Consider the following 27,219-nt stretch of genomic DNA (forward strand, 5'->3'; position numbering starts at 1 on the left):
CGACAACTAATGCATTGCTGGAAGATCCAATGTCATTGGAATGCTTCATATTTCTGTGATGTCGTTTTGAGCATGAGTGGGTGTCGTTTTGTAAGTAAGTCAGAATGTAACCTCGTTGATTTTCACGTTTCATTTGTTTTTAAATGTGACTCTGCACCATTTTAATGTGGAATTTCTCAACAAAATTTTAATGGGCTTATTTGTAATTTTAACCGTAGAAAACCAAAAAAATAATGGGCTGATCATATTTACTTTGACACAAGAGATAGGCCCTTATCCATTATTGTCAACAAAATTGATATCCACTCAAGGGTGAAACTGACTTCCATGGACAGTAATATTCAAGAATCCCAAATCTAGGAATGGGCCAAAGCCAGAAGAATACTGCATTGCAGGGGTTACGACATGACACAAGTTGACAAGATTATTGTATGTAAAAAAGGTTGGGCAGGGTAAGAGCAGAGCAGGGATCACTTTTTATATTTATTTTATTTTATAGGTTGTGAAGAGAATCCCCCTGTTTCTTGAAGACGCAAAGGGGACTTCTTGATTTGATGCCCCTTGCAGAGAATCCAACCATAACTATTTCTTGAGTTATTATTTTGTGTGTGTATTATGGTAATAAATAATGATAATATGAATAATTGAATAAACCTAAGCATTTGTCTTGATTCTCCAGAAGGGAGTGCTCAAATCAGTTCCAACTTCCAAATCAACCTCAGACAGCTGTGCACACAAACGAGCAGCAAATCAACCAAAAATCCAAAGGAAATGTCAAGAACTAAGTATGACCACATCTCATGCAAGAAGCAGACACATGAGGCAGTAACGGACTTCTCCAACCATGTCAGAAATTCAGACAGCAGCAATTCCAAGAAATGATAAACAAAGGGTTTGTCGAACACAAACAGCAAAAAACTGAAGCACCAAGAACACATTGTTTATAGAACATTGCTGAAACAAGAAAGGGCTTTTAATGGGAGTCTTGCCATATGGGCTTTTGCCTAAGAACTGAAGCATAAATGCAAGGAATGAAATGTAATGCAGAAAAGAGGGGCATGATATGATGGAGGACTCACATCGCCCTGCCATGAATAAAGGGGGGGTGGGGGGTTTCTGGTTTGTGGAGCACCACTGTCTGTTATGTTTGTACCAACAAACTTGACAGAGCAAAAGGGCCCCTCCCCCACCCTCAAATGTGGCTCTTTTCCCACTGCTGAGCTCAACTTTCTCTCTCTGAAATGAGGATTTTGATTTGAGCCCCCCAAAGCAATAAGAAAAAAAAAAAAAGGTCCTCTCTTGTTGAGAGGGATCATCTAGTCTGCTACAGCAAGAATTGACTAGAGACACCAAGGGATTTTGATTTTGCAAATTCCTCAGTGGTTAAATGACCCCATTTCTTAGAATAAGTAAATACCCTCTTATTTCTCACTCTAGAACATCACTCCTCTTCTTCATTTCCAATTTTTTTTCAAGTAGTAGCTTGGTATCTGAATCAGTTTCTTTTGAATGGGGTTTCTAGGGAGCATAGAGTGGATGCAGAATGTGGGGAAGAAACACTGCAGAAGACTGAGAGCAGCAATGAAGAAAGGTGTGAGGAATGGGAGCAAATCCCAGTTCAAATTCAGGTATGATCCTTACAGCTATGCCCTCAATTTTGATGATGGGATTCACCAAGAAAAGGATGGAGAGTTGCAGCACATCAGTTTTCTTGAGTGCCCAGAAAGAGTGATTTGGGTTTGTGTTGTTTTGGTGGAGTGAAGAATGATTTGATGCACAATCAGCATCAATTTCATGACAATAAATTATTATTACTTGTTTGGGACAGTGGAATGAGGAAGACTGACTCTGTGTATTGGTTTGGATGCTTTTTTGGAGATCATATAAATGTTTTGTCAAGTTTTGATGTCTAGTACATTGTGGTTGGTGTGTTTTTTGAGGTAATTAAAATATAACAGCATAGACATGCAAACATCCATATTACTATATTTTTTGTGATGTTTGCTAAGAGGATGCTGTACTATAAAACTCTTAGCAGTTTATCTCAATGAGATGTTGATAATATTTTATTATAGTGTTTTTTTAGCAATGGATATACTTTTTGTATTCCATGTCATATAGAAAATTGAGAGAGAGACCTAAAGATATGCAGGAATATGTAAATAAATAAATAAATAATCTAAATCCAAATTGCCTTAACCAACGAGAAAAATGTTGACATTGAAAATTTACCACTATTAATTCAAATTTACAGGACTACCATACAGGAATCTGATTCCATTCAATACCAACAATTGATTTGCTTGCTAAACTTAAGGGTATAGTTAATGGAATTTATACTCATACTTGATCAATGGTAATTAAATTAATTTAATAAACCATTCCAAGTTCTAGTTCACGCCTAAGCCAGCATATATTTAATTTTGGCCAAAACACATAATTCCACTACTGAACAAAGACATCAGACTATCCAAAATATTCAAAAAGCATATCTACTTTATTCTTTCCTCTAAAAATTTCTTTTGTGCAAAATATCATTTTCAGTCCCTAAATTTCATACAAAATATAATATTCCACTTCAAAATATTGAAATCCAAACACCAATAACATCCCAAAACACAAGTAGACATATACTCTGAATTCATGCCCCAAGCCATTTATTTACTAGATGATGTTTTCTTTCAATAGCAAGAATCTTAATTGATAAAAAAACTGATCTACGGATAAAGACATGGGCAGACACTAACAGAGAAATACGTGTCATATTATATCTCTTATACAGATCTGGAATCTTACACAATTCAATATTCATCATAAAATCATGTACAAACTACAAACGCTAAATTCACAAAGCAGTTCAGACATCCCACTTACTACTGAATGTAGTCATCTTCCAAGGAAAAGAACACTACCTCTCAGATGAAGTTGATTTTATTCTGTATCTCAAACAGCAGGATCTTCTAGGGCTGCCGTGGACAAATCATTTATTCGAGGATACAAAGCTTTCTCATCAAGCTGGTTTTGCACCCACACCAGCATTTTCAGTAAGCTGGGAAGCTTAGGATCTGTTCCAAATAAAATAAATTAATGTACCACGATAGTATGAAGGAATCCTCAAGCACTGGCCTGGTTTTGCTTCATTAGAAGCTCACCAAATTGAAGAGGAATGATATAAAGGCAAGTTATAAGAGATTGAGCATAAGGGAAATAAACAAATCAAATACAAATGATGGCTGATCATCCAATCAAAGAAGTCTGGCAGCAAAAAAAGTATAAGACTACCGCTTCCGACATCCTTAAAATTTATTCAACAGCTTCTAGTTTGAAACCTGTAATTTCACTTGATCTCCTTTATTAGTACACCTCAGTTCCTTATAATTCTCGTGACAAGTTTCATGCCCTCTGATAATTTTAGATTGGCTTGTCACACAGTTTTAGATTTTATAAAATAATGGATGCTCTATCCTTACAAAGAGATTACAAGCCCTTTGGAAATCATTATGGGCTATGCATACTGGAATATAAAGGCATCAAAGGTTTAGCGCAGGCTCTATTAAGAGTTGTAAAACATGGTGCTGATTTGGCAACCTGTCTAAAATGGTAGTAGAAAAATATTAAACCATTCAAGAGACCAAGTTTCACAAGGCACCAGGGTTGTCTAACCTTTTTCATGGCTTTGACTCGTAAGGATGGCTGCGTTGACCTCACTGGCAGTCTTAAGGCGCTGGGATATGTCAAGCAGTTCACCTAAGGGGCAACTGGTGACATCTTCGAAAGCAAGCAACGCAACAGTCCTCTCCAACTCTTCTAAAAAGCTTTGCTGAAAATTTATATACTTATGATGAGTATCAATGATAGAAGGAAACACATTTTTTAATTAGAGGAACTTCATACAGCGAAAAGGCTGTGAATATATAGTGCAACCAGTCAAATAATAAGCAATGTCTAATGCTGAAAGCTACTCTACAATATATGGCTTCAGAAACATGATAAATCAATCCAATAATTACATTTTCTTCTCCTCTTGGAGCAAGTTCCTCTTGAGCAAACTCCAAAGCCTCTTCTACCTTGCCATTCCTAATCATTTCTATCAACCGTTGCTGTTGAAGATGAAAAAATAGTTGGGGATTTGTGTCCAGTATCTGCAGCAAAACAATCAAGACTTGCTACATTATTATGAAACGCAAAAGACCAAGAAAGAGAGACCAAGTACTGGTGACTGTCCACTAAACAGAAATACCATTGATATCAGACAGGAAAAAAAACCATAAGGGTTACATATACGCAGAAGCAAAATAAAAGAAAGATAGAGAAACAAATGAATGATGCATGTTGTGACAGAACAGAAAATCATAGTTGTAAATGATGCAAGTTCTGCACCACCAACAGGAAAATTTACATTAACCTTTCACAATAACTATGATATTACAGAAACCTTTCACCTCTAGCAATCAAACTTACAAGCTAAATACACAACTTCCAGTAGATTCCATTCAACATGTATAAGAAAAACAGAAGAAACTAAAAATGAAACAAGTAAAGAAAATCGCACCTCAGGGTTCAAATCATTAACTTTTTCAATAGCATCCTCAACATTACCGCTCTGTACTGCCTTCTTAACAGCCATACGGTCTGCAATAGTTGCAAGATCTATATCTGCTATTTTTCCAATAAGGAAATACAACATGGTTTAAACAACAGTGTGTTATAAATCAAATTGATTCCACACAAAAATGATATTAAAACAGGATACGCTCTGTCCCAGATTCAAGCCGGAATTTTTCTGCAGCCTCCACATAGCCCTCTGTAACAAGAAAGTTCATCACAAGTTTATTCATATCCTCCTTTCTAACTTTAACATCATTGAGTTTTTTCTCCCAATCTGCTCTAGTAATAACTTTTTTTGACGTAGCCTGCGAAACCAAACCAATCACACTAGTCAATGACATCACACTGCAGTTACACACAAACAACATCACTGAAAATAGCCAAAAATCACAAAACAAAAGCTATAAGGAGTGCACCAAGTTTCAAACCATCAAAATAGTTAGTTTTAATCAACTAAGTTAACGAATTAAATCCAACAAGATCTAATATGTAACACGCCTCCTGCAAAAGTTTAAAAGCAAAAAGAAAAAGCAAACTCTGAACAACAAAATATCACAATTGTAGACTTGCCCTACAAAGTAAGAAGCATAATTAAATTCTTTCTAACGAAGGGCACGCAAACATAAGTCCACTGGCATTTTCCTAATACAATATTTTCCCCCTTTCTTTCCCTCAATATATACGTATATATATATGCACCATACCAGCATCGATTACCAGTTCAAAAACCCTAGGGAAATAATCATAGCGGTGGAAGAGACCCCATAGCATAGAATAAGAACACACGCTGAATTAATCGACAGATATCGATCTCTATCAAACGATACGAGCGCGCAAGCAGGTGAAAACGCGTTAACATCAATTGACTGCAAACCGACTTACTGTCCACATTTAGAAAACGAATCGGTTGAACAAAGCCTCAAATTCAAGGCAAAGGAGCTAGTAAATGTAATGCAATACTAAAATCATTCCACAATTTCTGCGTGGCGATAGGAAAAGGGGTCTTACCATGGCTTCGATTTCAGAGAGCTGTCGAATGACCATCCAAAACAATGACATCAGAATTCACCGATTGGCGCTGTCAACTCCCAATAAAAAAATGGAAGAAATTCATCCCAGGGATTAATCTGGAATGTTCAAATTTTCAATTTACAGTGGAATTATAAACAAACAACACAATTTACTTATGGTTTAATTCAATTCATTACCGCTGTGAGATTCGAACCCTTGACTTAAATTTGGGTAAAACTAATTCAGAATTTTTTTGTATTTATTTTAAATGATTAATAGTAATAGGGCTTTATTTCCATATAACATTAATTTTTTCTAAAAAATATATATATTAAATTAAATTATAATATTTTCTTTTACAAACCATAACAACAAATGTTTTTTGTTTTTTAATTCAAGTTTCATTTAGATATAAAGTTTTTTAGATCTTCAAGTTACGTTGTCCACTCTTTCTATTTGAACTGGTCGCATATTATTTGTTATTTTTTAAATATATTTATATACTTTAATCACATTTTAAAATTTATAATTTATTTTTTTTTAATTTTAAATAAATTATTTATTATTTTAATTTTAATTTATAATTATTTTTATTAAATCATGATTATTTTTCTAATATACTTTTTAATTACTTTATTAATTACTTAATTTCTAAAATTTCGTATCTAAAAAAAAATTGAACAATTTAAGTAAAATAAATAGAATAAAAAAATAATATTTTGATATAATATTTTGTAAAAATATATGTGTATTTAAGGTGATTTTTAAAAGTATTAAATAATACAAAAGTCTTCAAAATTGACGTGTGAACTGTACAAATTTTCTAAATAAAGATCATAACTAAAACATTGAGAATGTAGACAAAAACTAATATTTGATTTTTGTTAGTACCACTAATAATCATAAATTACCACAAGCGATAAAAGCATGGTTTCATTTTAGACAGTTTCGAAGCGCGAGGTCTAAGAGTTCTTGCCGCTCGCTCGAAACAAATCACTTGTAATGGCCTAAATTACAACAACATAAAATCAAAGATCAAATCAACAGTGCTTGGTGCAGTGATGCCGGATCGATGCTATATTTCTTTCTTTTTTTCTCCCTCATTGTCCTCCTTTACGTGAATTGAATCACTCTTTCTATCATTTTTCATCCTCCATATTCATTTACTTTCGTACATAGTGAAAATTTTTGAATAGTTGCCTTCATCGGTGTGATTTGATTGCTACAGCTGCTGCCTTTGTCGTCGTTGTCGTCCACTAGCACTGCTGCACTGGGACAAAACTAGCATTTAAATATCGATGGACGAAATTGTTATAATTTATTTAATATTTAATTAATAAATTTAAATAAAAAATAATGACAAAATTATATATGAATTTAGATAATTTTTTTGAGAGAGAAATTTTATATAAATACATAAAAATTAATATTTTAACACTAAAAAAATTATAAAAAATTAGGAACCCTACAAACCCTAGTATAGCTTCATCCCTACTGCAGCTCGAAACTCAATGGAGAGAGAAGATGGAAGCAAACAGAAAGACACAAAAGAAGATTACCATCGTCGTCTGCGCTGCGGAGTTGTCTCAAGTGTTTTTTTTTGGAGTGATTTGAAAAAAAGTCACTGTTTATTTGAATAATCACTTTGAAAATTGTAAGATTTTATAAAATTGGGTCAAATCTCTTATACTTCTACAATTGCGTCAAAGAGCTCCGTGATTTCATAAACTTTGCGTTTAACCCCTCGACAATCCTTATTTAACGGTATTTGACCTAAATACGCTCAAATTCGAAATAAATTTTAGAATCTCAATTTCTAAACCGCTAAAATTACAAATATATTTATTTTTCTTATATTTAGTCTAAAAAAATAATAAATATACTAAAAAATATAGTTACTTTTTTCGGTTTCAAGAGTTTATTTTTACTTTTTTTTTTTAAGAGTAAATATAAGAAAAATAAATATATTTGTAATTTTAAGGGTTTATAAATTGAAATTCTAAAATTTATTCGCAATTTGAATTCATTTAGGTCATATACTGTTAAATATGATGATTTGACACAATTTCATAAAATCAAGTGTGAATTTTGTGCAATTTAGCCTTTAATAAATAAAAATATGCTTACTATGAGTTTGTTGAGAGATACTGTGATTTTGTAAATTATCGGATAGCATTGTCCCAAAACCACCATTGTTATTCTGATTTGACAGACCATCTGAAATCATTAATTGAGACAAGAATCATTGTAACTGCTTTAAAATAGCGTTTTTATTTACTTATAGTTTAATATGTATATTTTAAACATTAGTTTTTATTTTTGGGTATATTATATAATATTTTTTTATATTTATTTTTTGTTAAAAATATAAACGTACAAAATATTTTGTATTTTATTTATTATGTAAGATTCTATCATGTTAACTTGAAGAAGACCCAAAATATTCAATTAATTTAAAATTGATATTTGAATGTAACACACAATATAAATTTTATACAAATAAAGAAATATAAAATATCTTAAACAACATTTTATACAACTGATATTCAACTTTTTATTTTTATTTTTATTTATTAGGTAACGATTTGTTTTTTAAATTTATTTAAGGAATAATTGATAAGTTATTAATTTATTATTTTATTATAAAATACTATTTCAGATATTTTGTATTTTATATTTATATAAAATTTGTACAATTAAATGTATATTTATAACTAAATATCATATTTAGACAAAATATATTTATATATCTCTTGTGCATATTTTAATTGAACATGAAAATCTACACAATAAACAAATGATAAGATATTTATGCATTTATACTAAAATGTGTGAAGATGCTATACAGTTTTGTTTTACTTTTTTAAACTAGTTTAACAGTTATTTTGTTTATAAAAAAATACTATATACTATAAATATATTAAAATTAAGGAATAATATAAATTTATTATTTTATTTTCATCACATAAATATTATATTCCATTAATAAAAACAATAATGAATCAGTAGTTAAATAATAATGCATACTGATATTTGAAAACAAAATAATTGTAATTTCAAATACAAATAACTAATAAATATCAAAAAAATATTCACCAAATATTTTAATATAAACAGTATATTTAACTACACAGATCAATTATTCGAATAAACTAACAATTAATAGTTAATTAAATATTCTAATAATTAATTAATTATCAAACACAACTAATATCAATTTGATGAAGCTTTTTAAACAACTCAGTATACTAGCATTTATTTAAAGCAGTATAGATCGGTGTTTAATTTTAAATTCAACATTCATTTTGATGTTTAAAAATTAATTATATTATTTAATAATATAAATTAAGATGATCATTTTTTAAAATGTGCTCAATTGAATTTATAAATTCCAGCATCCAAATCTCTATTTAAAAAAATAAAATCAGAATGCATGTACTTACCATATATTTGTCGCAATACAAATAGTTACCATAAAATATTTTGGAACACTTAATAATACATACACTTACCATATATTCCCTCCAATATAATTACACTATTATTATTTTTTAAAAATTAATAGAAAAGGGATATAATTTATTGAATAAATTCATATACTTACCATACAATGATTGATTATAATCTTGGAATTCATGTTCACTTACCTTAATCTCTACGTCGACCTAGGTAAATTACTCGAGTCAATAGTAGTATTCAGGAGCCCCACGGTGCAGAGCACCGGAGGCCCAAAATCGAGGGCCCAATTCCCATAAGGAGTCGAGGTCCTGGGACCTTCCAAAAATAAAAAGCTCCGATTTATAATAACACAATTGAGAGGCAATGGCGTAACACAACACGGAATCGTTCAGAAACAAAGACAGTAAAGTATATAGCGAGCATGACTTAAAGACGCCACTTTCCTAATCTTTTCCTACTCCGAATGGGAAACGGCCAACGCGGCGCATATTTGACCCACCGCCTCTCTTCGCCTTTTCGGATTCAATTCAATTTACGAGCGATTTCTTTCATCTTTCCCCGGGTCTCGGGAAACCCGGCTGAAATTGGCGAATAGTTTCGTCTGGGTGTAATTTTGTCGATTTGGGGTTGTAATTGCCCCGTGGATTTTCGTGTTTTCGATTCTGTTTTTGATTTTTCTTTTTTAGGTGTTTGGATTGGGCCGACTTGGGGTGGGGGATTTGACTCTTTTTTTTTTTAAGGGGATATTAGGGTTTTGATGTTCTTATTTTGGGATTTGAGATGATGATGGTGGACCGAGACGAGGGATCGTCGTCTGCGTTTGTTTTCGACGCGGAGGACGACGCTGACGATGTTTTACTCGATGTTGATTCTTTGATTGGCACTTGGGGAGTTCCTCCGGGGGCCTCACAACAAGAGGTTTGATTTCAATTCGAGGAATGCGTGTTTGATTGTGCTTTGTGAAATTTGTAGTTCTTGGACTTTTAGGATTTGAAATCAGTGTGTATGGAACTGACTTGTTAATTGATGATTTATAATTTCTATTTGTTTAAACATTGGGCCTAAATGTATGTAATTTAGGGGTTAGAAGATTTGGAACTTAGAGATTTACTTGTAATGAATGAACTAATTGTATGATTTATAGATGATCCACTGGGTTGCTATCTCTATGCATGTTTCTACGAAGGTTGATCTGATTTAATTTGGTAGAACAGTTTAAGGTATATATGAATCACTTCAAATATTAATCACTAAAGTTGTATTCCTTGAATTCTCAAATTGAAAGGTTTTTGCAATACACCTTTGTCTGTATCGGATCTGATGTGATTTTTTATGCACTTGTGGGAACCCCATTAGGTTTTTGTATTCAATGACTTTCTTTTTGGTTCCGAGTACTGCTTCAATATGTTGATATAACTGAATGATACTTATTTTATATTCTTTATGAAATTGCAGGGTAATATGGCTGAAGATCTCCCTCCTGTTGATGGCCTAAAAGGTTTGTGAGCAGTCTGTTTTCATTTTTTAATTTTTGGAGTTTATTTTCATTGTGCATTGACTTTTGTGCACCATTCTAATATTTATATGCTTAGGAAGATGGGATTTGACCATTGCAACAAGTTGTTATTGTTGTTGATAAGCTCAAAACATTTACGATTATGAGTTGCATGTAATATTGAATTGATAAGTTCGCGTATTTCAACAGAAATGCAGACTTCAACAGATATGTTGCCAGGTTCAGATTTTTCGTACCTGCCAAACAACTCTGAAGCCTTGGTTTCTACAGGAGGATATTTGGATGGTTTCCTTGAATCTGATTGGAATTATGGTGTTCCCGCAAGCCAAAAGATTGAAACTTCATCCCAGAGTCAGAGCAATGATTTGTACTATGGTTATGGACACAATGGCTCACTAAATGCCTCATCTTCTTACCAAAATGAGGGTAATGTTTCCCCTATTTGACACAGCAACATATTAACTTATTTTGGTTTTCATAGTAGTATCTATCATTGAGTATGATTAGACCAAAAAATAGCTGAACATATCGAATCCTCAACCACAGGGCACTACTAGTGTTCATTCTGCAGATAATGTTATATATGTCTAGATTTCTTGTTGCAAACCCTGGATTATGAGCTCTCATTTCAAAGTAACCTTCAATCATAGAATCCTATGCTTATGCCATTTTTGTACATATGTTGACCTTTGTGCTTTGCATTTATTTTAAATATTTGATAGACAAAATTGATCCAAGTTTCAAAAACTGCCTGCAGATTCACATGGGAAAACATTATTCAAGGGAACTAATATTGGATCTTCCTTCACACAAATGGAAAACTCAGCTGCCATAGATGGGGACAAGATCTCCTTTGATGTCTCTAATACTGAGTCTAGTTCAGGGGATATTGCTGGAGCAGACATTTCAGATATGTTATCTGAAAATAGTGATATGTCTCTTTTTCATTCGGAGGATCAACCATATTTTCCTGGATATAGTTCGTTAGGATATTCTGATGACATCTTTGATTCACATTTGAAGTATTTACCCCTTACAAAAGAAGAAATTGAAGAAAAAAATTCAGACTTTAGGATGAATCGTCTTCCTTTTATAGCTGGTGAAACTCACAACAACAATTCTACTTTTGTTGCTCCAGATTGTTATCCAGAATTGCGTGTTTCAGAGCAAAAAGGTTTAGTGGCTCTGCCTCCGTTTAAGGGGAATATTAGTTCCTTACAGCTGGAAAATGAGATTCCGAAGTTCAGTAATCTTTTTCATGCAAAATATACTCAGAACAAGGTTCAAAATAGTACCCGCACGGAGATCGATGTCGAAGATGATTCCGATCTGTGTATTTTGGAGGATAGAAGCACTCCTGCACGTCCAAACCATGGGATGAGCATTAAGCCAGCTATTTCATCACATCACTTGCCTTCAAGAGTTCCCACAAGTCAAGTGGCTGTATCTTCAAGGTTTAAACCTAATGATGAACGGGTCATTTTTCAAGTTGCTCTTCAGGTGATATTTCTAATGCAATAACCTCTAGGCTTCCATTTTCATATTTGTAGTTAATGTTAATCTACTTGTCTGGAATCTACAATATGTTTTTTTTTTTTTTTACTTCCCCTCACATTCTAGATTTTCCATTTACCAATTTTTCTTGAAATGGCTGATGTGGCCTTTGGAAAGATCAACAAGGAAAAAAATAGATAATATATATATTTGTTCCATAGTTTGAGGCTGTATATGCCATGGTCATGGGAGAATGCTATAATGATGAGTATATCTATATATATATATATATCTATGTATATATGTTGTAGCAAAAAATCAAATAAGCAACTATTTATCATCAGAATAAACTTGTTTAGAATTGGAATTAATTATCATCTGTATCTAGTTTAGATACTTGGGATAATTTATTCTGTTGCTGTAAAAAAAATTGGATTGCAACTATTTATGCTATCTATTTTTATACCTTTGTGATTTGGTTGGGGGTTTGGGAAAAGTAAATATGTTAATTGAAACAGGGTTTTAGTGATATGTTTTGAATGAACATTGAATTTTGATGTAATATTAATGAAAAATAATTGCTTGGTTTGATGGTTTTGAGAGGTAGAAAGTGGTGGTGAATAGTTCGAGAGTGGATCCAAAACTTAAACAAACAGGCTAGATATATTTTTTATTTTGACCTGGAGAAATAATATAGAGAAGGTGTTTTATTGCAGGATCTTTCACAACCGAAGTTAGAGGCTACCTTACCTGATGGCCTTTTGTCAGTGTCTCTACTGAAACACCAGGTAAATATCCTTTCATGTAATTTTTTGTGGTCGAACGAAATCAAGATCTGTTGAAAGTAACCTGATGCAAATTCATCGACATTGTTGTTTTACTTTTATCAAATGGAATTTGGACCACGAATCTTAGTTTCCAGACCATGTATGTATAGCTTCAGCTTTTGGCGGAAGATTAGATTTATATAAGAATGTGCTAAGATATCATGGCTAGTTTATATTTATACAATATACAATTCCCCTAGGGTAACTGTTAATGACAAACCATATTAATTCAATTATAGAAAAATTGCATACAAACTATAAAATTCCCCTAGGGTAACAAGTTGATCCTTTCCCCCCTGAAAAATGCAATTGTATCCCAATGAGTGGGTATTAGGAAACTAGAAGCTGATATCTGCCAAAGCTGATTTAGTTGTTTGCTATACAAAATTTTTTAAAGTTTCTCACGAATAGCTCTGGAGTGCAATGATTGTATACGGTGATCTTCGTACTCAGACTTTTGGGTTTGGAGTGCAGCAACAGGTGCCTTTGATGGTTCTTGTGATTATTTGTCGCTGTAAATATTATATATGGGACAGTTTATGGGTTGGGAGTGTGTGTTCCACAAATGTTTAATATCACTCTTGATAGAGGTTGAATTTATCTACAGCGCATTGCTTTATCCTGGATGGTCAACAAGGAAACAAGAGGTGGATGCTGTTCTGGTGGCATTCTTGCAGATGATCAGGTTTCTTTAGGGTGTTACTTTTCCTTCAAGTTACCCTTATTATTGATAATCACTATTAAGTAATCTTAATGTTCTACTTTTTCAGGGACTTGGAAAGACGATATCAACAATTGCCCTGTTACTGAAGGAAAGGTCCCCATCATCAAAAACACCTGAGAGAAATGAAAAACAAGTCAAGACAGAGATGCTGAATTTGGATGAGGATGATGATGGTGCCGAAGAGACTTTGGCTAGAATTGAAGGACCTGAATCTCATCCCCTTAATGCATTGCCTGCTAATGGTGGCAAGGCATCTGTGCAAGCAAATGGTCGGCCTTCTGGTGGCACTCTCATTGTATGCCCTACAAGTGTTCTTCGCCAGTGGGCCGATGAGTTGCAGAATAAAGTATCACGTAGTGCCAAACTTTCTGTTCTGGTATATTATGGAAGCAGTCGGACAAAGGATCCTTATGAACTGGCACAACATGATGTGGTGATTACGACATATGCAATTGTGAGTATGGAGGTGCCTAAACAGCCTGTTGTTAATGAAAATGAAGATCAAATTGGCTCTTCATATAAAGAATTTTCGTCCAGCAAAAAAAGAAAGTTAAATGAGACTACTGGCAAAAGATCCTCCAAGAAGAGTAAAAATGGAGTCGACAATGAATTGCTTGAAAATATATCTGGTCCACTTGCCAAGGTTGGATGGTTTAGGGTTGTGTTGGATGAGGCTCAGAGCATTAAAAATCATCGCACTCAAGTGGCCAGGGCTTGTTGGGGTCTTCGTGCCAAGCGCAGATGGTGTCTGTCCGGGACACCTATCCAGAATGCCATTGATGATCTTTATAGCTACTTCAGATTTCTTAGACACGAGCCTTATTCTGTGTTCAAAACTTTTTGTGAGCAAATCAAAGTGCCAGTTCATAAGAATCCGAAGACTGGTTACAAAAAACTACAAGCAGTGCTGAAGACAATTATGCTGCGAAGGACCAAAGGTAGACATATCTCTGAATTTCTGTTTTCCAACTTTAAGTTTGCTAGTATTGTGCGGTAATGCACTCTTTTTAGCTTCCGTATTACTTAGTTTCTTTCTGTTCTTGAGACCTAAGGCTTAATTAATGGTTTATTTCCATCAATTCCATTATAATACTCTGCTGAATTGCTTTGCTATTGGAAGCTGCTGTATCAAATTGTTTCTACAGTGTTTATCCTTGATGTAGTTAATGGTTAATGGCATTACTGTTGTATTCAGGTACTATCCTTGATGGAAAGCCAATTATCAATCTCCCACCCAAAACAGTAGATCTTAAAAAAATTGATTTTTCCAAAGAGGAACGTGATTTCTACTGTAGATTAGAGGCTGAATCACGCGCGCAATTTGCGGTATGTTTTGATGTTATACCGAAATCTCATGTAGCTGCTTTTCAGCATCATTGTTGGTTCTGAACACCACGGAGTCATCCCTTTCAATTCATTCTGCCAGGAATATGCTGCAGCTGGAACGGTCAAACAGAACTACGTTAACATACTGTTAATGCTTCTCCGGCTTAGACAAGCTTGCGACCACCCCCTTCTTGTAAAGGGGTTCAATTCCAATTCAAATTTGAACCAGTCCATCGAGGCGGCAAAGCAGCTTCCTCATGAAAAGAAAGTTTACCTCGTGAACTGTTTGGAAGCGTCGTTGGCTATCTGTGGAATTTGCAAGGTATGTCGCCATTTTTATCCTGGCTTCTTGTTACTTCTTCGGATCTTCCCCTGCTGGTATTTAGCACGACACCATTTCTTTATACTATTTCGCGAAAAAATCCCTCTTTTGTTGAATGCATTCAAAATGTTCATGATCTACAGGATTCTCCAGAAGATGCTGTTGTAACTGTTTGCGGACATGTATTTTGCAATCAGTGCATATGCGAGCAAATGATAGGTGCCGACAGCCAATGCCCCTCCAAGAAGTGCAGAAAGAATCTCGCCAAGTCAAGTGTGTTTTCGATAATCGCCCTACGGACTGCTCTGTCAGAGCAGCCAAGCATTGAAAACAACGTGAAGTCTGAACCTGATGCTACCCAATTATCCGAGCCTCAATCATTGATGTGTCCCCAAGATTCTTCCAAAATCAAGGCCGCCCTCCACATCTTGCTGACTCTGTGCGGACCTCAGGATTGCACGACAAAAACAAAAGACGACCTCTCTGATGATGCAGAAAAGGTACGCACCTCTGAAAATAACGGGGCTTTGGATGTGAAGAGCGAATCTGCCAAAGGGCAGAAAGCAATTGTGTTCTCGCAGTGGACAGGAATGCTCGATTTGCTCGAAGCTTGCTTGAAAACTTCTGCAATTCAGTATCGCAGACTTGACGGCACGATGTCTGTTTCTTCCCGCGACAGAGCTGTGAAAGATTTCAATACTATTCCCCAGGTTTGCCAGATTGGTCACGTTTATAAGTCACATTTGGTTTGGAAAGTATATATTATTCTCTCTCATTTTGCCATAAATTTATTATCATATTTCTAAGAATCAATTCGACGATCCTCAACCCAAACCTGTAGGTTTCTGTCATGATCATGTCCCTGAAAGCTGCGAGTCTCGGCCTCAACATGGTTGCAGCCTGCAATGTCATCCTCCTCGATCTGTGGTGGAACCCGACGACTGAAGATCAGGCTGTCGACAGAGCACATCGCATTGGGCAAGTTCGTCCTGTCTCTGTTTTCCGGCTGACTGTTAAGGATACCGTGGAGGATCGGATCCTGGCTCTACAGGTACCCTTTGTAAACAATCCCATATAAGAACATAATGTTAAAAATACTTCAAATCATTCAATTCCATGACATTGTAATCGATTTGCCATTGTTTTTCCCAGCAACGAAAGAGGGAGATGGTTGCATCGGCGTTCGGAGAGGACGAAACGGGCAGCCGGCAGACGCGACTGACGGTTGAAGATCTCAAGTATTTGTTCAGGGTCTGATCATCTGAATCTATCCATATGTGAAGGTTGGTTGGTTAGTGGTAAGATTCTTTGAAGGCTCTAACAGCTGCTGCAGCTGCAACTGCAATTTTACTTTTTCTTCTTTATTTTCTTATTTTTTGTTTAAGCTTTGAGGAGGTGATTTTTGGGGAAGGAATTATTGTTAGTTATTAATTAGGGAAGTGGAAAAGAGAGAAAAAGAAAAACAGATTTGGGAATATATTTTGCCTGCAAAGGTAAACCATCTTCAGACAAAAGAGCTTCTTCTTCTTCTTCTTCTTTTTCATTCCATATTTGACAGACAGACTGACTGACTGACTAACTGACAGGGCAAGACATCTTTGCATAGAGATGATCAGATCACAGTTAGTATATAGTACTTAGTAAATATTAAGATTCTTCCTGTTATTGTTATTGTTATTGTCATTGTCATTGTCATCTTCAGCTTGTTACTTCAATATTGTAGAAGAAGAAATTCAATTCTATTTTGTTTTTGTGTAAGAAGATCATTCTGATTTAAAGTTTAGTTACTTGAAGAATGAGTAGTTTCTAAAGAAGTGTTTTCTGGGCTGTGCACTCATACACGGCCTGCTTGTAATTGCCTTCACCACGTGCAATGAAATAGTCTTACTCTTCTAAATTTGAATAGGATTGATTGCATCATTATTATTATTGTTATTATTATTATTATTATTATTACTTGACAAAAGATGAGGGGGTTGGTTTTGAACAGATGCAAAAATTAAAATTAAAATAATGCAAATTCAACAAAAGATTATATACAATAATTAGAGGCTTATCTCAATTATTGATATATATATATTCATTTGTATTATTATTATTATTTTTTTTTTTTAGAAAAAAGAAAAGAAAAAAAAAAAAAGAAGGATAGTTAAAGTTCGAAAGTAGAAATGAGCGGATTCTCCCGTCTTACTTCAAAATGACCCTCTTTATAACACTCTTGCACCTACGTCCAAATTCATTTTCTTGGCTTGACCAAGTTATCAAATTAATACAAAGTAAAAAATAATTTATAATAAAATAATCAATAATTTATAATAAGCAGATGGTATAACACATTAATTTAAAATAATTAATATTTCATCACAAAAAGAAAATCATATGTTATGTTACTATATATATATTATATTTGTTATATATAATTATATGATATGCTCTTAAATTATGTGATACTAGATTATATAATTATCAATATTTGTTACTTTTTCATATATATTTGTTTGATTGAGTTAAATCAGCACCGTATTGATTTAATCAAATTAAAGTGTCAAAACAATGATGGTATACTTGTTTGTGGGTTGAATTTTGATTTGAATAATATAATTTTAAATTTAAATATTTGTTTGATTTTATATAATTCAAATAAAAATTAATTTGATTTGAATTCAAAATAAATTTTTAGAATAATATAAAATAAATATTTAATTTAATATTTTTTATTTTTTTGATAAATATAGTAAAAATAAAATAAAACAACCCAACAACAAATTAATAATAATAATAAAAAAGTATAGTACACTACATCCATAATTTATGGAAGGGTAAATTATATAACCTATTGTATTTGTAGTAAAAGTGTACAAAATATTTCATATTTTATTTATTGTATGAATTTTTTTTATGTTCAATTAAAATTTGCACAAAATATTTTCTTAGTCTAAAACAGATGTTTGAAATATAAATACGAACCTACTTATACCAGTTTTATACAAATAAAAGAGCTAAATATATTATGTAGGTCTTTTTTTTTTTTTTTTTTTAATGGAATCAATAAATAAATATTTGATTAATGCTTTATTTTATACTAATTTGGAGACAAACTCCAATATTTACAAAATTATCAAAATAAAGGATTGATCAAATATTTATTTATTTATTTTATTAATAAAAGAGAGACTATTAAGATATTTTATTTTTTATTTGTGTAAATTTATATAATTTAAGTTTGTATTTATAGCAAAACATCAGCTTTGAATCAAATAGAGTATTTTGTGCAAATTTTAATTTAATATAATATAATAAGTTTCACACAATAAAGAATTATGAGATATTTTATTCATTTTACTAAAAATACGACTTTTTTTTTTTTTTTTTTTTTTTTTTTTTCTATTGAATTATATAGAATGTTCATATGTAGCACAATGTAAGAAGTTATTAAACGAAATAAAAATATATCAAGCTATATATAATATTTTAAATCGAATTAGTACTATTGTTGATAAATAGTATTAAAACTTAAGAAACTGAATATGTATGTTAAATTATTTGTGCTTTCCATTACATTTAAATAAACTTGAAGCTTATAGCTAGAAAGTGAACTCTTGATTTATCGATTAATTAATATAATTCTTATTGTTTACTTTGAGATTTTTTATTTTTTATTTTTAAAAATATATTTATTGTATAATTCCCATAATTTCTATAAAATATATTATGTCTTTCTATGAAATATCACTAACATATATTATTTCATTTCAATAATAATAATAATAATAATATTAATAATAATCACCAAATATAGAAATGCATGAATTTAATATAATGTACAAAGGAGAATAAAACACTATTGAGAGTATTTTTGGCAAAAGAATTTCAAATTGTACTATTTTAACCATGTGTATTTCAAAATATATATGTATATATTTTTGTTTACAAAATATCTCATCAAATATTATTTTAATATCAAATTCAAACCAAATACAAAGAAACGGACGCGAAGACATTATATATATATATATATTGAATTACAGTGGATACAATTAGTTATATTCTTAAAAAATAAAAATAAAGAATGAGTTAGAACATATAGATATAAATGTATATGTATATAGACCAACATTTCAACAAAGCTTTAATCGAATCGGACGGTGGTGATACCATCTCTTCTTCCGCCGCCACTATAAGTTATCCATCACCGCCTCGGTCGCCCTTGCCAAAAACTCCGGCCAATCCCTACATATATATATAAGTTAATAAGAGTAATTTGATGAAATTAAATGTAAGAAAATCCAACCCTTACACCGCTAGGTCATTCCTATGAATGTTGTGTTTTAAAAACGGTGTTTAAAATAATGCTAGTTCTTGTTTTGGTTGGTAAATTCATGTAATGTTTAAACAAATTTTTATCTTATTGCATTTTATTAAATACTACATAATTTTCTCTAAATGGGGTAATGAAATTGAGGTAATCATTCTAACGAATGCTTTAATGAATATTGTCTAAATTAAAATCAACAATCTCACTGGTTTTATGGAGTAAAAATTTTCTATTTAAAAAAAAGTTTGAATTTTTGAAAAACTCTATAAATAATAAAAAATAGATATAAAAATGTCAAAATTTAAATATTTGTTCTTATAAACAGTGCCTTGATATTTCATGGTGGAGTAATATATATATATATATATATATATACAATTTACCCTTATATATATATATATATATATGATACCCTCTTAAGGTGTCGAATGTCAATCCGACAGTGTCCTTTGCCTCCTGCAGCGCCGACCGGAATCTCCAGAGATCCTTCTCCGGCCGGCAGCCGTCGTCCTTAACGGCCAACTCCGACGGCTTCACGTCGCAGAATATTGGGACAATCTTCTTCCTCGTCTCCACCATAAGGCTCAGCTCGTGCAGACAAAAGTACGACTGACAATACATCGGCGAAAATACCGCCACCCCGACCTTCGATTTCTTTATGGCCTCCTCGATTTTCTCGACCAGTTTGTCCCCCGCCTTCATATTCCGGCTGTCCAGAAACGGCCGCACGCCGCCGACCTCATGGAGGCGCTGGTACAGCAGCCCCGCCACGCTCCGCTTCGTGTCGATCCCGCGGTGGTTGATGAACACATCGCACGGCGGAGGAGAGTCCGCCGATGATCCGACGGCCCTGATTGCCCGCCGGGAAATGGCGCCCAATTTGACGGCGGACTGACGTGTTGGCATTATTTAGGTTATGCGAATGCTGTAATTGATTATTAATGTATGTAGTCTGTGTAATAAATGTATGGTTTTTTTTTTTCTTTCTTTTCTTTTTTAGTGAAGAATTTTATACTATAATTTTGAAATTGGTCTGAGTAGAGGGTATTTATATAGCATTAGTTGGGGGTCTAATTTTGAATTTTGGGAATGTTTACCAAATTGAAGATGTGTGACTCTTGAAAAATAGTTGTTTTGAACATACATTTGAGGAAAAATCGTGCTTGGGGGTTGAATTGCAATGGAAACCGAGAGTGTTTAATCCTTCAAACACGCTTTTATCCAACGTGGGATTTATTGTAAAAAAAAAGAAACAGAACCCTCAATGTACTAAAGTACTGCAGCCCTAATAATAATTTAGGGTGTGTTTTGGTTAGGGGAAATTTGAGATTGATATTGATTTTTATTTGAATTTTGAATTTATGTGTTTGAATTTTGGTTAGTTTTGAAAAGTTTTGATGTGTATTGATTTGATGATAATGAATATAATAATATAAATGTGTATTAATTTGTATAATTTGATATAAATTTATTTTATATCTACATATATATTTATAAATTTTTATTTATTTTTATAATAAAAGTTTTTATTCTCTATAAAATGACATATATATTGTATATATTTTATTCCGTTGTAATTATTATAAATTTAAAAAACTAAAAAAAAAAAAAAAAAAAAGAAACACAACCTTTTTCGACCGTGTCCCCCCAACCTAAACAGTCCAAGTTTGAGCAGAACAAACACACCCTTAATTATTTTTATTTTTTATTTAATTTTTAAGTATTATTTTGTACTTTGTGAAGAAACTTGACGATCACTTCTCCTATTACTATTATGGTTGTTTTACTGTTTCAACATTCTGAAATTCTTTTTTTTTTCTTTGTTCAATAATCAGACTTTAGTAAAAATGTATTTAACTCGTATTTCAGTTTTTGTAGTTTTAATATTTTTAAAGTAAATATTAATTTTTAAATTGATGATATTTCTAAAAAAAATAAAATTATTGAATAATAAAAAAAATATATAATCTCTAGGTATGTTTATTTTGTTAAATAGTTTGAATAAATATTTTTTATGTAAAATATATAAAATTGTGTAAGTAATATAAAAATAATGAAAATGTGTAATATAATTTTTTTGGAAGAAACATGTATTTTTTTTTAAAAAAAATAAGAATACACCATAATGCTATATATTTCATTCAATTTTTTGTTTTTATTTTTCGTATTTTACAAAAGGAACAAGAACAAAATTGAATGAAAAGATAGTAATTTAGAAATTAGTACGTATTATCTTTTAGCAATAAACATCTATTTTTCAAAATTAATTTATATATTAAATTATGATTAAAATCTAATGTTTTATTTATTTTATGATCATTACCCTACTCACATACAATACCTATATACATATGCTATATGTATTTTTATGTACAACACTATATATATCACAACAGCATATTTATATTATAATAACAATATGCAAAGAGACTTTTAATTAGCCAATTTATGGATTACTTTATTGAATATACATTAATATATTTTCCTATTTTTAGTTATAAACTAATTCAATTATACTAATTATGTATATATATATATATATTTTTATTATATAAAAAAATTCTTTATAAAATTACACATATGTATATATATTAAAGATACTTTATTTAAATTATATTTGAATTCAAAATACACCTTTAAATATATATATCTCACCCCATCCCAACTTATTTGTTAAAGTGACAATTCCAACAAATCTTGCATATATGATCTAATTAATTAATAAACCAAACTTGAAGTTTAGCTTGACTATTATCTTTGACTCTAATTGAATAAAAATTATAATGTTGATGATTGAGTCAACAATTTCAAAAATTAATCACATACAAAAAAAATATATATATATATATATATATAAAGTTCCGACTTCGGCAATCAAGTTAATCGAAGAACAAATTAAGTCCACCATTCATTCCAAGCAAAGTGGACACACACACACACATATATATATATATATATATTCATTCAATTAGACAATTTCAAAAGAAGACTTCATTCTTTTTTTCTTTCCCTTTTCTTTTTTTCACTTCTTTTAATTTGTTGTAGAAATTTTATTATTCTTCGTAATAATATACTATATATATAATCTTACAAAAATACAAATAAAAATACAAACATGTAAAGTCTCTCATTATTCAAATCAAGTTCATAATATATATATATTTTTTATTTTATTATTAGAATCACTTTTCTTTCCTTTGTTTTAAAATAATAGTTTATCTTCAATCGAATACATGCATACTTTCAAATTTGTTCGAATTTGACAAAATTCGATCCAAAAATCCGAATGCTAAAACTATTTATTACAATGATTTGTGATATAGATAATGAAATGAGGTGGAAGTCTAGAAGATCATATATGTAGATTTTTAATTACTCTTGTCTTTGACTAAAAGTATTTATTTAATTTGCATGTCTCCTATATGAAAACCCCCATTTAAAAATAAAATAAAATAAAATTTATAATTAATTATTAATTCCTACTTATACAAAATTCTAGATCAAGTACTATTCTAATAATAACAACATTAGTATTTTAATTTATTGAATTAGTCATTTGGAAGAAGTGTGACAATAAACTAGACAATGTATTGAAGATTAAGATTATTTTTGAAGTAATGTAATATATATACCAATTAGATCGTAATGTAAAAAAGAAAAAAAAAATAAAATCATCTTTAATAAAAACTAATTAGTCAATTAATTATGTTTTTTAATTTAACGTAATTAAATAAAAGTGCAATCATATAATTCCTAAAATATATGATTGAACAATAGGAATATATGTTAAATCATATAAAAATATATTGAACCATATTAAGAAGTATATTGAAAAATGTAACACATTTGTTTCATACAATTTGTTGATGAATATAAGAGATGGTGTTATTATTTAAATTGGATTTAAATATATGAATATATTAATATGATATTTATAGACAAAATTGTAAAAAAAATTCTTCGTCACCAGAGAAACTTACTAAAAAAAATCATTTGATCTTAAAATTTTAATTTAATTATTTGTAATTTCAAAAATATTGTACACTCACCCCTTGTTCAAAATTAGAATAATGATGTTAGTTTTTTGTTAGTATAAACTATTATGTTTCTACTGGATTTTTACTTAAGTAAAACTGGGGGAGAGATAAAAAAATAATTACACCAAATTCTGCACTCACCTTCGCTCTAACCCGCATGCTCGTTTATCTCCGCCTATACTTCCGTCAACACGTTATTCGCTTATCGCTGCCGTCAGCAGAGCAATGTTTTATGAGAAAAATAAAGCACATTTCCCGAGGACTTCTAGGCCGTTAATCGAGCTTCACTGGATTAAATCGACATAATCATTGTTTTCTAAAACATTAACCATTAATTTGATTAAGCACGTACTTGATCATCCCCAAACCTCAAGCCCGGGAATCAACAATTATTCCGGCATCAATCCTAAATAATAAAAACATCTCAAACTCTTCCAAAATTCCTAAATCACATCACCTCCCAAAGTTGCTTCAAATACAACATTCTAGAAATGAAATATATAAAAATATGCTCATTTCGTTTCAACTTAAAGTATCATTTTTATTATTTTCGTTACATTATAATAAAAATAATTATACACTAATACTAAAATACCCTTCATTTTTACATAAGTTACAAACATATCATTACACACACAATTAATTTATACATAAAGTCAAAAGAAAAAAAATATCAAACTTCTTACACACTTCTACTAATAAATAAAATACTACTACCTCCGTCCATCACAAATCTATCCGTTTACTTTTTGCATGTTAATCTTTGAATATTAATTATTATATCAAAACGTAATACAAATCAAAGAAAAACGACAAAAATATTTCTATTTGTGTCTTATAGTATTAATGTAATGACATTTGTACAAAAAATTATACAAATATAAAGATATTTTTAATATTAAAAACAATGACGTCAAATGCAAATGGATAGATTGACGGTGAACGAAAGTAGTATTATTTTTTTAATATACTACAAAATCTCAAAAAACACTTTTGAAATTAGATAGAGAGAGTATATGTTTATATACAATAATGAAAAAAGTCAAATCATTTATATTTTTCTATCCTCAGGAAACCTTCGTATCATAAATTGTTACACAACAAATACCAAATTGAGAAATGTTTTAGCACACAAATTTGTCGGCAATCAAATCAATTCTAAATCAAAATATCTGTATAGAAATTGAAGTACGGAAATCCAAATGCCTTCACTAGATAGTAGATAGAGAATCCAAATAAGCAGATAGAAATGAAGGATGAAAATATCACAATATGATTCGATTATGTTTGTTGATGGTGAGTGCGAAGAAATAATTTTTGAATATACTACTGAATTAATGTCGTACTGTGTTTTGAGCTTTCATTGGCGGTGGCGAGAGACACAACGAACAACATGCGGTGGAGAATGACCCGAGCAAGCAAGTCAAAAAAACAATTGTTTTGACAAAATAAAAATTTGGGATAAATGGAATTGCAATCGGAATTGCAACCTGTGAATTTCACATTGATCAATAGCCATTTTTCCTATAGGAATTGAACTCGATTATTCAATTCTAATAAATTGTGAATAGTTCCTTCCATTTAAGCTAGTTTGGCTCTTTCAAGGGCTTTTAACTAGGCATAATTTTAATACTATAATTTCTTAAGAACTATATGTATATGTATCAAATATTTATATTTTGTTTAAAATATTATATCAAAATACGAAATCAAATGCTTATTTATCAAATAGTTGTTTATATAATACAAAATATACAAGGGGTGTCTGTTTAACATTTTGATTTGAGATATTTTTTTCATTATATGTGTGGTATGAAAATTTACGACGGTAAAGTAAAAAATAATATTTTTTTTTTTTTGTTGAATATTGATTTTTTTATGAAAAAATAAAATATTTGTTGAAAATCATATTGGGTAAAATTTTAGTTGGACAAACAAACTCATTTTTTGTTTAGTTTTTACTATTCTCAAATTAATCCAAAATTTCAAAAAACTTAAAAAAAAAAAAAAAAAAAAGGCAAACACACACTTAATATTTCATTTGTTCCAAAGTAGACAATGGTCCTTATATTTTGGTTTGTATTTGAAATCGAATGTGCCGGTTAAAAGCACTATCCACAAAACAAACAAACCTTATGTTGTTTTAGCTTATGTTGTTTTTTAATATTATTTACAATCAACACATCATAAATATGTAGTAGGTATTACATAGTTTCAATTAAAACTATGGGCCCACAGTTCTATTTATATGAAATATTGTATGAATAATTTTTTTGTTGAAATTAATTGTAATGTATTATGTAGACAATTATTTTGTATTATTGATTTATATATTATATTAATATAAATGATATATTTTTTGTTATTATATCAATTATTGTTAATCATTATATATTATGTTGTTAGAATTGTACTGAATTTAATTTAATTTTTTTTTATCATAATAACTACCGCACTCAAGAAAATATAATCTTTAATTAAGTCAATAAATTAATTAAAATTTTGTTTATATATATATCCAAATATTATTTTTTCACCATATTCATTTGTAATAATATTCTGCGAAACATTAAATCAAAGTACTCAAATCTGTAGCTCAAAATTTTCAAATATTATATTTAAATCCAAAGGTTGTTTGTTTATAGGTTTGAGATTAGGATTTGATATTAAGCATTAAAATTTTGAATTGAAAATTAATTATTTTATATAATATATATAGTTATTGATGTGATATTTGAAAATAAAATATATTTTTAATATTAATATTGTTTGTAAACTTTTATTTTGTAGATAAATAAATATATAATACATTTCCTAGCAACTTAAGATTTTAGGTAAGACTGTCATTTACATCATCTAATATGGTATAAGATTCTACATTTCTCTCGTAATAAATATAATTTACTAATTCACAATTTTCCGGGTAGATTCAACTTGGGTGTACCCGGAAGTCTTTAATTTTGACATCATACTTATTCTTGCTAGTCTTACTTTATAATTTTATGATTTCATATGGAGATTTTTTTAGTTTCGAGATCCCTTTGTAATTTCATATTGGAGTTCTGCATTTGCATTGAGAGTCTTGTCTACATATATGTTTGTTATATGTCTGTCATATTTCTCCAGAGTTGTGTGTTCGACTCCATTAAGAGTCTGTTCGTTTATAACTTTATTTAGAGTTTTGATGTTTTCGACTATATGAAATTTTTCTCTTATATAAATAATAAAAAGTAAAGTCTCATCGTATATAACCTCATGATCACGAGTTTATCCTACACTATCGCATAATCCCTTACGGGACCTTTAGATTTGTTTGTTTTGCGAAATGGTTTGATAAGATTTTTTTTTTATTATTTATTGTGAAATATAAGAAATATAAGGTTGAATGTTTACTTTGTATTTAGAATATTAAAAAATAATAAAATAATAAAAAATAAAAAAAGAAAAGAAAAAACCTTCAACAAACAGCCAACCATTTTAAAGCTTTTAAGTAAATAGGGTCCATTGACTGATCCATGAGAAATTCTAAAGCCCATTTTGAGTTTCGAGCCGTAGAAAATATTCAACAATGAAACTTTTC

General features: G+C 30.6%; 3 protein-coding genes across 6 annotated transcripts; 1 reads left to right on the plus strand and 2 right to left on the minus strand.

The window, feature by feature from the left end:
* Positions 1 to 2,743: 2,743 nt before the first annotated feature.
* On the minus strand, positions 2,744 to 5,763 carry LOC127253949 (protein GID8 homolog). 4 transcript variants are annotated; one of them, XM_051278757.1, is made up of 6 exons: positions 5,617 to 5,763; positions 4,754 to 4,913; positions 4,553 to 4,659; positions 4,011 to 4,142; positions 3,664 to 3,820; positions 2,744 to 3,065 (listed from the first exon to the last, which is right to left on the minus strand). In XM_051278757.1, exons 1-6 carry the CDS (start codon positions 5,665 to 5,667, stop codon positions 2,944 to 2,946), a joined length of 729 nt encoding a protein of 242 aa, XP_051134714.1. In that variant the 5' UTR covers positions 5,668 to 5,763; the 3' UTR covers positions 2,744 to 2,943. The 4 variants fall into 4 exon arrangements, with proteins under 4 accessions (XP_051134714.1, XP_051134716.1, XP_051134713.1 ...); XM_051278759.1 differs by having other exon boundaries at positions 5,491 to 5,619; XM_051278756.1 differs by lacking the exon at positions 5,617 to 5,763 and adding an exon at positions 5,326 to 5,473.
* Positions 5,764 to 9,470: 3,707 nt separating this feature from the next.
* LOC127254180 (helicase-like transcription factor CHR28) lies at positions 9,471 to 16,820 on the plus strand. The gene is made up of 12 exons (XM_051279129.1): positions 9,471 to 9,996; positions 10,534 to 10,576; positions 10,784 to 11,020; positions 11,352 to 12,094; positions 12,805 to 12,876; positions 13,523 to 13,600; positions 13,686 to 14,577; positions 14,835 to 14,965; positions 15,066 to 15,287; positions 15,431 to 15,997; positions 16,129 to 16,338; positions 16,440 to 16,820. The coding sequence occupies exons 1-12, from the start codon at positions 9,859 to 9,861 to the stop codon at positions 16,542 to 16,544; spliced, it is 3,438 nt and encodes a 1,145-aa protein (XP_051135086.1). The 5' UTR covers positions 9,471 to 9,858; the 3' UTR covers positions 16,545 to 16,820.
* Positions 16,821 to 19,462: 2,642 nt separating this feature from the next.
* Positions 19,463 to 20,524, minus strand: LOC127254435 (TIR-only protein-like). The gene is made up of 2 exons (XM_051279527.1): positions 20,015 to 20,524; positions 19,463 to 19,517 (listed from the first exon to the last, which is right to left on the minus strand). Exons 1-2 carry the CDS (start codon positions 20,506 to 20,508, stop codon positions 19,463 to 19,465), a joined length of 549 nt encoding a protein of 182 aa, XP_051135484.1. The 5' UTR covers positions 20,509 to 20,524.
* Between the last annotated feature and the right edge of the window lie 6,695 nt (positions 20,525 to 27,219).

This window comes from Andrographis paniculata, unplaced genomic scaffold (assembly GCF_009805555.1).
Source record: "Andrographis paniculata isolate CXL003 unplaced genomic scaffold, ASM980555v1 Contig52END, whole genome shotgun sequence".
In the NCBI taxonomy this organism is placed as follows: Eukaryota; Viridiplantae; Streptophyta; class Magnoliopsida; order Lamiales; family Acanthaceae; genus Andrographis; species Andrographis paniculata.